Source organism: Nanorana parkeri, unplaced genomic scaffold (genome assembly GCF_000935625.1).
Source record: "Nanorana parkeri isolate BGI_ZX_2015 unplaced genomic scaffold, ASM93562v1 scaffold278, whole genome shotgun sequence".
NCBI lineage: Eukaryota > Metazoa > Chordata > Amphibia > Anura > Dicroglossidae > Nanorana > Nanorana parkeri.
Window position 1 is genome coordinate 1,071,249 of NW_017306546.1, and position 14,508 is coordinate 1,085,756.

Consider the following 14,508-nt stretch of genomic DNA (forward strand, 5'->3'; position numbering starts at 1 on the left):
TATATATACACACATATATACACATACACATATACACATACACACACATATACATATATACACACACATTAGATAGGATAGATAGGATAGATATACACACATAAATCAAGATATCAAGCATTAGTATAAAGCTAATTATAAACATTTAAACTATACTATTGTTGAGATAATGTTTAGCAAACCTTATTGCAACATTACTATTGAGACAGTCCATCCTCAAACTGAAGAAAGTAGACCACTATGTCAGAGTATCTGCCATCTATAATCATACTATATACTATAAAGATCAAAAGTTGTGTACATCCATCCCATTACACCTATATGAGCTTGTTGGACATCCTATTCCAAAACCATTGGCATTATTATGGAATTGCTATACTGGCATGCACTCTTTTGGGTAGGTTTTTCACATTATTTGTATTATTTGTGTGTGTCTGTGTGAATTTTTGCCCATATTTGTAGGCCATGCTTCCTGTATAGTATTGCTAATCATTAATTGGGCATTACTGTTCATTTGTTGATGCAATTCTATTAGCAAGCTCAGAATAATTTAAAATGGCATCCTCAGGGCTGCCAACATTCACTCATATACAGATAACAAATAAATACAAGATAGAGTTCACAAATATAGATGCAATAATGAAAATATGTAACGGCAAGCATGGTAACAGGTTAAAGCCATATCAGATGTTATCAGGTATGCATTGCATTTTTTGATGCAAGATAGCAACATACAATAGATTAATGCTTTGCCCCTAAACCTCATAGGGCATGTTATGCTTTTTTTTCTGTTCTTATGCTTTTTTTCTGTTCTCCCAACAGACAAGTTATTTGACTACAGTGGATTTTCTTTAATCTTTGCCCTTATCTTTCTTTGTCCTGTGGCTGGCCAGCCAGGTTAATTTTTCCTGGTCTGATGTCTCTGCTGCTTTACCTTTAAAGGCGTAATCTGGTTTAGAATCTCGTTCTCATTAAGCTCCTGTAGTCCACCCTCCATCTTTCTGGCCCAGTATACATTCCATTGCAGCTCAGTCCGCTCCTTCTCCCTACCCATGTCCTCCTGTGATGGGGCTACCTTTTCCAAGATGGCAGTTGTTGCTGCACCATCCTAGTGCACCGATGTTGTAGCAACAGCCGGCATCTCTTGTGATGGGGCTATTGTCCATCTCAGGGGGTCGCTTTGGTTTACTGTTACAAGACATCCCTGGCACCAAAGGCAAATCTATAAAAGACCATGTGGCAACAGATCCAAAGATTTCCAGTTTGAGAGGAACCCAATCATCCTTCTTTAAGATGGCTCCAAGAGGCCAAAAAAAATGTGATGGTGCACTGTCCATTCCTGTATGGTGGGTGCATGCCTTCAAGCCTTTGCCTAGATGTGGACAAATACTATTCTTGGGTGATTCACAGTATATAGTGACAAAGGCTCATCCTCCACTGAACCATTTAGTCTAAACAACTCTACCTGCCAGGCAAGAAAAATCTCTGCTGTTCATCCTATACATTCAAATGTTACTTTAAAAGTGGGCTATTAGCCCAGGTCCACAAGTTCCTTAAACTCCACCTTCTTTGTTAGTGAAATAAAAAGCAGATGAACACAGACCAGTTCTGGATCTGAAATCACTGAACAATCTAATTCAGGTTCTATTCTTCCAAATAGAGTCTCTCATCTGACCCAGAGTGCCAAAGTTCCTGCTATTCTGGGGTACCACTCCCAGTTTGTAATATCTTCTATTTGAAATACTGTCAGCCCAGAGAATCTTTACAAAATTGTTATTGCCTGTCATTGTACACATCAGAATAAAGGGCCTTAGACCAAATCATTAGCATCTTACTCCCGGCCATGGACCGCAACATACTAGTAAAACATCAGAAAATGTTTTTCGGCATGCTTCAGGAGTTGGGGCTTATTCTAACCTAATCCAGTGCGTTCCAGCATGGTTAGTTGCTGAAACGCACTGGATCTCATAATTACAGCCTCCTTGCGTTTCCCTGGGTGGGAGGGGGGTGTGGTGGTGCACTGCGAGGCTGGAGGTGTGGCTGCAGTGCCATTGTCTTGAATTCACCACTACACCCCCTACCGCCTCAGAACGCAGGGAGGCTGTAATTTTGCAATCCAGTGTGTTACAGCAACGGACCATGCTGGATTGCACTGGATTAGGTGTGAACAAGCCCTGTGGCTGGTAATCAACAAAAGCAACTCTGCTTTTGCATCCCAACCTAGCAATGAATCTTTCTGGGAGCACTACTGGTCATGGCTAACAAGTCTGTACAATTACCGCCGGAAAAGGATTTATTTAGTTCAGAGCAAGGTCCAGACTGTAATGTCTTCAGAATTCATGTGGTCATCCAAGTTCCCAAGGAAAGCTTTCCTCCGCCATACCTCTGGTCAGGTTGGCTCACCGGTGAATGTTGAAGTTTCAGGTAGGATTCCTTGTGCAATGGAACAAGAAAGGGAGCTGAACCCATGCATGACTTGGTTCCAGGTAAATGTATGGAATGGAACAGAAATGTATGTTTTGGAAATACAAAGCAAACTGGTGGATCTCCTCAGTCACTCCTGGGTGGACCGTAATCAATGGGCCTTTAACCACAAAGATATATGAGAAGATTACAGAGTGCTGAGGAACACCAGAGTTAGACCTCCTAGCTACTCCAGAGAACATGAGATTCTGGGCTTTCCCACCTTGGTACAACTTCCTGGAGGCACAGGGAGTTAATACCCTGACCTAACCCTGGGACTTCTCCATAGGATACGCCTTTTCTTCACAGCCTCGTCTCAAAATTCATTTAAGTTCTGGGAATCATGATATCAATAATCGTGCATTCACTGCAGAACCTGTGGGTCTATAACCACAAGTGAAACTTCTTCCAAGACAGGACCTTCTAACCCAGGGATGCGTTCTGCATCCATGCTGAAAATAGCACATTTTCTTCTGACTATTTTAAATAAATGGTGTACTAGCAGCACCCTACCTAGCAGTGTGATCATTAAATACCATCTTCTTGGCAGCAGACTTCCCTCCATGGCTTGGAGTATTACCAGAATGAGGGGTGATGGAGTTGGGGCAAACTTATAGATAAGGAGTGCAACATTAGCCTACTGTATGCACCAGGAATAGAAAATTATGGAGTATACAATTTTCCATTTTATATGCATTCAAAATACATCAGAGTATACTATTATATTCATTTTCAGGCTTAAACATTATTTATTTTTTTCTGAAGAGTTTAATACATTCATAAATTAACCAACAAAAATTTAAAATGCCTTAATACCTTTTTATATTTTTAGGGATCGTCAGTGGAAGTATATTATTTGCAGACTGACAGACTTTGACTGTGAATTTGAAAACTTCTAGAAGAATACCGAAACCAAAGCATCAGCACCTACTTGTTCAGCTGATTCTATAACATGTAAATCTGCTGTGTTTTGGATAGATTTACCAGGGCAGTTATGTATATAAGAGGGATTGTTACTTCAACTGCTAAATCCAAACTGTGATGACAAGAACACTGCAGGCTAAAATGGTACCCGCAAGATTTACTTCCATTTATATATTACATTGACATTCTCCACAGACCTTTACGCGAGGGCTGAGCAATTCATGAACGTTATTGCCTCTTATTCAAGCTTGCCATGCAATATCCTATTGACAGTCACATGCATACATAGTTTAGTTTATAAAAATATGCCTACCAGCTTGGTATATGGCATAAAATCTTTTAAATATAAAAACAAACACTATTGCATTATTAAAGAAGGCAAACATTTAGGTGTAAATACAGTATTCAATAGCAACCAACCAGCATATCCAATATGGCTGTATGCTATGTAGAAATAATAAAAATAATCTACTTTGAGAAATACTCAGAAAAAGAGATTCCATGCATTAAAATGTGTAGCCTGACAAAGAGATGAACTGCTGCAAAGGGTTTGGACACCTTGTATCTGCTGTCAAATAGCCAACTGGTAGAACCCATGGTGAACAATGCAGTGCTTTACTGCAGGCACTGAAAGTCAATCCCTCTGCAGCACAATAGGCCAGGCAGTTCCCAAGCCAACAATAAACCCCAGCTCCAGCCTTAGCTGGGGGCGGTACTCTTAACTTGAACACAAGTTTAGGCCCCTTGTACAGCCATGGTCTAGGATCTGTAGGGATCGATTTCAAGGCTAACACAGATACTTGCTGGTATGTCAGCATAATTGTTAGACATAGATCACTGGCTCGAAAGCAAAGGGCAACTAACTTTAGAACCAGGTGGGCTGCACTGTACAGTTGCCCTTAAATGCTTATAATCATTGACCAGAAACATATGCAGATCAGGAAAGAGGAAGTACAATCAGAATTAGTTATACTTGTTGACAAATTTTTGAAGCAAGAGACTCTGTATGACAGCCTGCCCCTTTTTTAGAAGGGGGAGTCAGCAAAGGCAGCCATTAGGTTTCTCTCATGATAGGTTTCCTTGAACACTGAGGTCTCAGGTTTTACAAGTACACTCCAGTCAAATTGCAAATAATATATATAGATATCTTGATGGTGTAAAATGTTTCCTTCTTTTATAACCTGTTAGACAGGCTGTGCATTATAAACTTCAGCTAACGGTAACAGCAATTGCAGTCATGATAACACTGTAGCTAAGGTAAAGTACTAAACAAGCTGAGTTTTATTATTTTTCTGCTTAAGAATTCATATACACAATTTAAAAAATGTGTAAAACATTATAAACCCGTTTTATGGACTATATGTATGTGAGAGATCAGTAACTTTATGCATGCAAAAAACTTTGTTCATATGCTTTTGTGTATATATGTTAAATCAAATTCAATAAAGCTTTATCATATCAGACCAGAGTGTAGGTTAAAATTTGGAAAGTAAAAAGAATGATGCAACAACATGGCCAATATAATGTGATATCTTCATTAGATGTCAAATATCTTGTGTCTGATAAAAGACCTATCTACTTACCTATAAAGTAAACAAAGACTAATGCTTAATCTACTGGTAGTCTTCATAGTCTACTCCTTACACTGATCAATATTAGAACATTAGCAATTAGCATCTAGGGATATGTAATGTTATTTAATGACATAGTGGAACACAGTTTACCAACCTACAGAGCTCCCGTAAGCACTGAGGAAACTAAATATCTTGATCAGTTGGAGTACCTGGGCACAGATGATCATTGTGGTAGAATGTAGATCTTCTGGAGGACAAGAAGGGTAGGAAAGTGACCATCTACATAGGTTTCCGTAACAACTTGAGATGAAGGTAAAAGATGGTGATTTCTGGACTTTAGAGCCAAGTACTGTGGGGGAGGAACAAATCACTGAACTACCAGTATATTCAAACCCCCACATAATGTAAAGTATAACAAGTGAATTACGGTAGCTTATAGATAAATATGACCCATTTCAGCTATGGGCCTACCGATCTGGCATTTGCTATTCCTCAAAATAACAAAAAAAATTTTTGTGCAATTGTCTTATAATAGGATTTTTGTACTCGCCATAAAATCCTTTTCTCTGCCTTCATTGAAGGACACAGTGAAGTAGATTGTAAATCTGAAACTACAGGGTATCGCGCCACCTGCAGGAGAAGGATGCTAGGCACAAAACATAAGACAAGACAGCCTGGGGGAGGCCTCTGCTGGTGGCCAATTTACCCCCCGGTTAAGTCTCCAGTAAGTAGCAAGCAGTAAGGAGAAACTCACACATATAGAGAGGGCGGGTACTGCGTTCTTGAATGAATGCAGAGAAAAGGATTTTAAGGTGGAGTACAAAAATCCTATTTCGTTTTTCGTTCATTGAAAGACACAGTGAAGTAGATCGTAGATCTAAAACCACAGTGACGTCCCAAAGCAGTGCAACAAGGAGGGGTAGGCAAGAAAACTCTCTCCACACAGAACAACCCTTCTAAAAGGGTTGCCTGCCAAACCCTGCACCCAAAACTTGCATTCACAGATGCCAAAATATCAACTTTGTAGAACTTGGAAAGATAAATCAACAGAAGACCAAGTGGCCTCCTTACAAACCTGAGCAACGGAGGCACTAATACAAAAGGCCCACGACACCCCAAGTAGAATGAGCTGTAATAGGAAATGGGGGTTCCCCAAACCAGCATCGAGCACCGGGTTGCAGACATACTGCAGACCTTGCACCAGTAGGTCTGCCAACTTGACATAGGTGGGAGAACCCTGTTCATCAGCAAGACCCTGGTGCAACAGTTGGTTTCACTCGAGTAAAGATTGAGATACCAGAACCAAAACAGAATAAAGGTCCAGCGCTGACACACACAGTTAATTAATTAGCTTCTGTCTTCCCATCCGTGGGAACACAGAAAGATAGGGAATTCTCCACAGGAATGATTGTAGCTTTCATAAGGTGCGAGAATGGTGGATCCCCCAGCGGTGTCATAGACCACTTCTACAGGAAAGATTCCTCAAAGGAATAGTGAACGGAAAAACGTTTAGGCACGGAGAAGGACTAGGTAAGCCATTGTGTCCTTCAATGAACAGAAGAGAAAATTGTAATTTTATGTTTTAGAGACAAAAAAAAAAAATTATAGAAAGAAAAAAAAAAAAAAAACTCAGTTTGACCAGCAATAGTTTTCAAAACAAGTTACTGTAGGTACAAAGTACCACTTTTATTCTGAAATTTGGCAATAAAAATGTATGGCTTGTGGAAAGCATATTCCAGTTATTCACAAATTTACACTTATTTATAACCAGCCGACGGTGATCTTTAATAGGTACAAATGTAACTTTTCTTACTTTGCAAGGCCCCTTTCACACGGGCTGAAAATTCCCCAGCAGGACTGCAGACAATAAAATCCTGACAGACGTTCCTCAATATTTACCACCAGAAAAAAAAGGTCTAGTTTCCACTTCAAGGCCTCATTCAAACAAGGTGTTCCTGGAGGCAGATTGCTGCAACCAGAATATCTGCATTCTTGCAGCAGAAATCACAGGTGGCTATGAACAGACAACTTAGCCTGTTCAAAGCCATCACAGGCTGGCTGCAGATGCAGCTGTCCACCTGTGTTCTAATGTAATCGCAAGTTTGCGTCAAGGGGTGAACACCTACCTCTAGCCGACCGCTGGTAATCACTCCATGCATGATTACCTCCAAATGTGGGTGGACAGCTGGCTGGATCCACCTGTGATTACTGCCATAGAAAATCGGCAAAATGTGAACTTACAGCAAACATTGATCGTTCTAAAATGGTGTGTGATAAATAATAATAATTAATTCAAACTACTTACTGTTTGGGTCCTTAAAGCAGGTGTTCCTCTACTGGAATTGTAGTCTAAGGTGAGACATGTCCAGATCCACAGAGGGAGTTTGCTTTTGAACAAAATACACGCCAAATGGATACAAAGCCAGCGAGAGTCAGTTTAAACTGTAGGACCATGGTAAAAACCAAGACTCCGGGCTGCAGACATCAGCACCATTAGTGGGTATGCTGTGAGCAATCCCTGACCAGTTAGTTGAAAGTGAGCTAGTGACAGTCGATACAATGGGATTGTACCTCCAGTGTCTAGAAATCAGATGTTGTGGCCAGAGTGCAGTTAGGCAAAATACAGGCTATGGGTACGAGGCAAGGCCTCCAGTGCTCACCAAACCCAACAGCTGATAGCAGGTGATGCTCAGTGACCCAGATGGCCAGAGTTGCCCAACGTCACTGTAGTCAGCCAGCAGGAATGGAGTGAAGCTCCACATGGCTGAAAACAGGAAATAATGGCCCTCATGGACTCAATGAGGAAGCTCCTGGGGCCAGTCTGCTTAGCGAGTCTTCAAAAACAGGGTTAGTGCAGAGGTAATGCCAGCAGCTCTGGACCCTAAAAGCATTCCAAGTTAACAGCTAGAATGAATGTGCTCCACATGGAAGCCAGAACCAAAAGGTCACTTCCAGGCTTACCCCGCAATGACCAGTCCAGCAGTGTCCTGATGCAGTACGGTCCAAAAGCTAGCATGAGGACAACCACAACAGATAGCTGTTGTGCAGAGTGCCAAGAAAAGTGTTTATTGAAGAAACCGATTTGCTGGAATAAAATCACAGTCTTTAAAAAGAGCAGTGCTGAAGACATCCATCCTCCATGGATACTAGCAAAAAGCATACATTCTGGTAGTAAGAAAGGGGTTATCCCCAAGGCTGGCCTACATTTTTTTTTTTTGCGTGCCCTTTTGTAGGTGGCAGTATAACCCAAAGGCTTAGGATTTCCTTTAGTTCTCAATGGATATGAAAGAAATATTAATTGTGCCTAAGCAGTACCCTGAAAGATTTACCTTTTGTTATGTATTCCACCTGAAAAATAGTGTACTTCCTGGACCCACAGCCTCATGTATATCTGCAGTGTGAGATCATATAAGGCACTGCAGCCTGTGAATGCTAGTCTCACAAGATTTGGTACTGTCATTACTGTGCAGCTCATTATTCTTGCTACAGAGAAAGCTGCATCGGAAAATATGCAGTGAGAGGATCTCTCCGCTTCATTCGGTGGAACTGTTTGCTGAAGCTCTCCTGTTGCTTCTCATCAGTCATCAGATGACCACCCATTGGGGGGCAGCACTAGCATGAAGCAAAGCTATGCTCCATAGCCAAGAACGCCAGCGCCACACAGAAACAGTGTTGAAAAACACATGGCATTTAATTGATGGGAAAAGGTTTAGCTGCAAACAGTCTATAGATCCATAGTTTAGGCCCTTTTTAGAACTTGTTCACACAATGTCTGGACCAGATCTGCAAACGCAGTGCATTTCTGATGCGTTCCGTTGCAATTTTTATTTTAGCCTAAAATGGGCTTTCGGGTGCATTCCAGTGCATTTGCATGCAGCTGGGTGCATTCCAGACCAAAAAAAATGGTGCATGCATAGAGAGGGAGATAGGGAGCATGTAAGAAGTGTGTGTGTGTGTGTGTGTGTGTGAGAGAGAGAAGTGTGTAGAGAGAGAGGTGTGTGTGTGTGTGTGTGTGTGTGAGAGAGAGAAGTGTGTGTGTGTGTGAGAGAGAAGTGTGTGTGTGTGTGAGAGAGAGAGGTGTGTGTGTGTGTGTGTGTGTGTGAGAGAGAGAAGTGTGTGTGTGTGAGTGTGAGTGAGAGAGAGAGAGAAGTGTGTGTGTGTGAGAGAGAGAGAGAGAGAGAGAAGTGTGTGTGTGAGAGAGAGAGAGAGAGAGAGAGAAGTGTGTGTGTGTGTGTGTGAGAGAGAGAGAGAGAGAAGTGTGTGTGTGTGTGTGTGAGAGAGAAGTGTGTGTGAGAGAGAAGTGTGTGTGAGAGAGAAGTGTGTGTGAGAGAGAAGTGTGTGTGAGAGAGAAGTGTGTGTGAGAGAGAAGTGTGTGTGAGAGAGGAGTGTGTGTGAGAGAGAAGTGTGTGTGAGAGAGAAGTGTGTGTGAGAGAGAAGTGTGTGTGAGAGAGAAGTGTGTGTGTGTGTGTGTGCGCTGCTTACTAGTGTGAAAACAAAAATAGCTTTGGTTTACAATTATATTTAAATAAAAAACACAAGACTTCAATTACTAAATGTGTTTTATTGGCAACACACACTGTCAATCTGAAATCATACAAAATGTGTATTTACAGCTCTGTACAAAAACAAAACAAAAAAAGGAATGCATAAAAAGAACAAAGTTCAAACGTATGCTAAAAAAAAAATTAGCAGTCCAAAAATACTAGAAAAAAAAAAGGCACAGAAGCAGAAATGCACCAACACTTAACTACACAGTGCAGTTCCCAAGGCAGACTAGTACCGTAGTAGGTTATGTAGTGATATCACAATATGAACAGTTTTAGCTTTACTGCCCCAAGCTAGTCTGATGCAAATGAGTTGAGGAATGGATGCTTCCATCAGAAGCTCCTTGCACTCCATTATTTTTAGGGAACCAACTCACGCCAGCTTAATGCCAGTCCGCTCATTTCAGGTGCTGCTTTTTTACTTATAGGAGTCATAATCTGCAGGAGCAAAAACCCTTCCAATGACTCAGAGCAGCTCGTGGAATTTTACACCTTATATATTTCAATTAGATTTTTCTCTGCGTTTACATACCGAACGAGCTGTTCAAGGAAAGTTAGCAGCAGGGGTTGGGGCAAAGTACAAGACTGCCAGGTGTGCTGTAGCATCTGCAGTACCATGAGAATAAAAGGGAACTATTGTAAGCACCCCTGGCAGTGTTACAGTTTTGCTCAATCCATGTCACTGCCCCTTTTGCTGGACAGCTTGGCCTACATGTAAATGTGAAGAAAAAACACAAATAAAAGCCATGTGAAATAGAACAAAATGAATTTGAACACTGAATATCATCATTACATATATCAACTGCATACAGGTACCATAAAACATTCTTCACAACACTGGTCCTTTAAGTTTGGCACCACACTGGTATTTTGGCAAAGGGGAGGTGGCAGCATTAATAAGGAGGTAAAGAACATTTTCTTATAGTAATATGATTGTGCAGCATCACAAACGTCCAAATACTCATTTTATAAACACAAAAATGTCCACCATTATTTCAAACAATTGACAAATGTACCATTCTGTATATTTAGCCTATGTGCACATGAAATATGAAAAAGGAGTGCTTGGTGAGCAGTACTGACCCCATCCAAAGCGTAACCTAGGTCAGCACTCCCCTGGTCAGGCTTCTCCCTGCACTAGCGCAATCATTGCCTGCAACTGATCAATTATTACAATTGCTAATGTTAGTGAACACCCTATAGGATTTTTCGTATGCCAACCTCTGCATCCAGCAATCCTATGAAAGTAGCCTTATGTCCATGAGAAAAGATGAAAATGGCTTTTAAAACTGTTAAAGTTCAAACATTAAGCAAAGTTTTTACATTGTGGAGAAGTCTGGAAAAGACTTCTAACAAAAATAACCTCAATAATTTTTTATGCTGTATCCAATTAAAGTTTAAGTGCATGTCTAGTTGTGCTTGGCTTGACATACTTTAATAGGGTGTGCCTATCAGCATAAGAAACTACAGTGTGTAGTGGGGTACCAGGCGTCTGCACTACCAGAAGTGTAGGATGCTGAAGATTTTGCAGCAAGTGTAGCTCTTCAAGAGTGTGAAGTATGGTGCCAAGACAGGTAACTCTTCCCTTTGCAAAAAAGTCTCTTTCCTTTGCAGGAGTCACTTTTGTTTCTGATTTTAAAGTATTACTTCAAAATTCACCTAACAAATTCTAGGAACTCTAAGAGGCATATTTATAGAATAGGAAAGAAATGGACAGCTGGTCACCCATCAAATCTCTTACAGTGGTTAGAATGTGAATTCGCTGGCCAGATTAACCATCACATTTACCGGAACAAATTTTTTCACTGGAATATGAATTTCCCAATATTTAATGGGAAATCCAGGCCTCACATTTCTAACACAGCAAAGGGTATAGCCACTGGCCCCAATTGGTTTTATACATTTGAACATCAGGGCACTGATTTGTTTGAAAGTTTTTAACGGATTCATATAAAGGCCTGTGCCATGCCTGTCCTGCTAGCTGACCCCTGCACATTTAATGCCCTTTGAATCAGGATAGTAGCCTGAAGTTCAACACTATACAGTTTTTAAATAGCTGGGTTAACACTGGTAATTGAGATTTGGACCAGGCACATGTAGGGTATGCACCTGCATTTAATCCACTTTCTATAAAATATGCCCCTGCAAATGCAGATTTCCTCATTGCTTAGTGGGAAGGCAGGCTGCATATAGAAATGAACAAAGCAGACTGTCAATACTGCTATAAAGTTTACTTATGAATATCAGGAGGCAAGGTAATTACCAAGTGCTGGAAATTGAATAAGGATGTCTGCTGCGGAAGATCTGACAGCAGGTCAATTAAAACATGGCCTGTAGGGACACTTCAAGAGAAGGCTTAGAAAAACAGTCACCAATTATTTAGACAATGCACTGTAATTGTGAGATGTAGTTCTTGCAATCCAGCAATATTGCGGACAAATGCACTACAAAATGTGTATAAACACTTTAAATCTAGAATTGGTAAATAAGAGTCATTACAACCCTGTCCTGACTGTAAAAGTCAGTGGCACTAAACAGTATTTTTGTCTTAACTGTAAAATCAGTTTCTTGGAGTACATCACAGGACACAGAGTTAAATTATTTAATCACTGGGTTATGCCGCTACCTTCAGGTGACTGGACACTGGCAAAAAAATCGATCAAAGCTGCATAACTCTTTCCATTCTCAGCAAGCAGTACAGAGCAGAGAGTACTGTGTCCTGTGATATACTCAAAGAAACACATTTTCCAGTTAACACAAAAAACTTGTTTTTGATCATACAAATCACAAGACACAGGGAGTTAAATTCTTTAAGCACTGGGGACGTTTAAAAAGCAGTTCAACAGAGAAGTGGGCAACAGAGCAAGGAATGGCTACCAGACCAAAATGAACAACATTCCCAACAGGAAACAGAAAAATAGAAAACAGAGTTGTGCCTGAAGTCAAAGTGCCACCCTTAAGGACCTGCCAGCCAAAATTGGCATCAGTAGAGGATGAAACTTCCCAACTTCGAACCAAGCTAAAAAAGCCCTCCAAGTGTGGTAGTAGACCTTGTGGGAGATAGATTTCCCAGCCTTAAAGAGTATAGAGATGGCAGCTTTTGAAAAGGTGCCTGTCCCTCATCACCAGGTCAACAGCCATGCCATTAAAACCAGCAACCAAGAAGCAGGGTGTAATACTGATCTTTGTGACAGAAGGTCTGGACAATCCAGAAGCACCCATTGAGAGTCTGCCAGGAGTGTAAGGGGCCTCTTGGGCCAGTCAGGAGCAATGAGCATCACAGGAATGCACTCTGCCTCGATTCTGCGAAAGATGCAAGAGCTTCAGAGAAGGGAAGGAGTAGATCAGGCAGAACTCCCACGGAGTACCAAGTCATCCACTGTGAAAGCTTGGGGATCCGTGGTCATGGGGACAAATATCCCCTATGCCAGGGCAAGATTCCCCTTGCTGGAAAATTAAATTGGGCGATCCAGGGACTAAACCAGTTTGGCACATGCAGCTAGTATGTTGAGCTGCAATGGCCTGGAGTAAAACTGAGCTGCCACGAAGGAGATCACCATCAGGCACAAAAGCGTCCTGCACAAGTGATTGGTAGGATGACTCCTAGACTGCAGGAACCCGAGAGAGAAGAGAGATAAGAATGTCCAAGACTAATCCTAGGTAGTCCAAGTGATGACAAGGCACCAACAAATACTGATAGTTCAGGTCAGCCAAAGTTCTGCGTGATTTTATAGTCCACTGAAAGTTGGACAGAGTTTGTACAGACTACTCCCTAAGGAAGAGGTTGTCCAAGTAACCCACTATGGGGATCCCCTAGGACTAAAGCATGGCCAAGACTGGGGCAGCACCTTGGTGCCATGGACAGACCTAAAGAAAGAACAACAAACTGGAAATGCTGGGTGCCCACAGCAATGTGCAGGTAGAGAAAGTGGGCAAGAACAATGGGAATGTTTATATATGCGCCCTTAATGTCCACCTAGGGCAGGAAAGTGCCCAGGCGAAAGCAGGCAATGACACCAGATGGATACCATATGTAACTTTTGGGCCCACGAGAACTTGTTGAGGATCTTGAGTCCTAGGATAAGGTGAACCCCCCCATGGCCTTGGTGACAGTGACCAGCTTGGAATAGAACCCCTGGAACATTTTTGGCTGTGAAATCGGAACTTTGACCCCGAGTGTGTAGATGACTTAGAGCAGGAGTTGGGAACCTTCGTCCATCCAGCTGTGGGTGAAACTACAAATCCCATGATGCATCTGTCTCTGGGAGTCATGCCTGTGAGAATCTTGCAATGCCTCATGGGATTTGGAGTTTCACCACAGCTGGAGTTTTCCAACCCCTGACCTAGATCAACAAACACCTAGAGCAATATCCCCCATGAGGATATATAGACAGACTCGCTAGCAGAAAACAAAGAGGAAGTAGGAGTTAAACTCTAATTCGCAGTGTTCAGCTTTGACTCTGAACCCAGGAACTGGAAATGTCCCTTTGCCCAGAGTGCCGAGAATCCTGAAAGATGCCCACACACACACACTTGTAATAATGGGGGCAGCCCTTCAATGTAAAAAGGGCCTGCTCCCAACCTTAGCATGCATGGAAAACCAGGCCTTGCAACAACTGCATTCCCTGCAAGGGCTTGGAAGCGGAGGTCTGTGAAGTCGGGAGCAGTAAACTTAGCAACGAGAGTCTAGGACTTCTTGTGAAGCAAGCAGGTACTCTTCATCAGTGAGTTCATTGATGCAAGTATCAACAGTAATTACCAAACCAGAAACCGTTCCTTCCTCTCCCTTAGGTAAACAAAATCAGCCATTTCCCCCTATACAATTCACGTGTCCAGACACTGTAGGCAGCAAGGTGACCAAGGCTTGAGAACATAATATAATTCAATTATAATATAATTCTGATGAGGAGGACTTCTTTGTTTCATCACACTAAAGATACGTTGCTATTTTGCCAATACTGCTAGTTACATATGGCCAGCACCTATCTTTCTAAGGACTGCTC

At 41.7% G+C, this 14,508-nt stretch overlaps 1 protein-coding gene across 1 annotated transcript in view; it reads left to right on the forward strand.

Moving 5' to 3' along the window:
- DPT (dermatopontin) overlaps positions 1-3,384 on the forward strand; it is a 21,213-nt gene extending 17,829 nt beyond the window's left edge. The window contains exon 4 of the mRNA XM_018557297.1: positions 3,296-3,384. Coding sequence (XP_018412799.1) covers positions 3,296-3,362 — 67 coding nt within the window. The 3' untranslated portion in view covers positions 3,363-3,384. The remainder of the gene's footprint in view (positions 1-3,295) is intronic.
- The last annotated feature ends 11,124 nt before the right edge of the window (positions 3,385-14,508 follow it).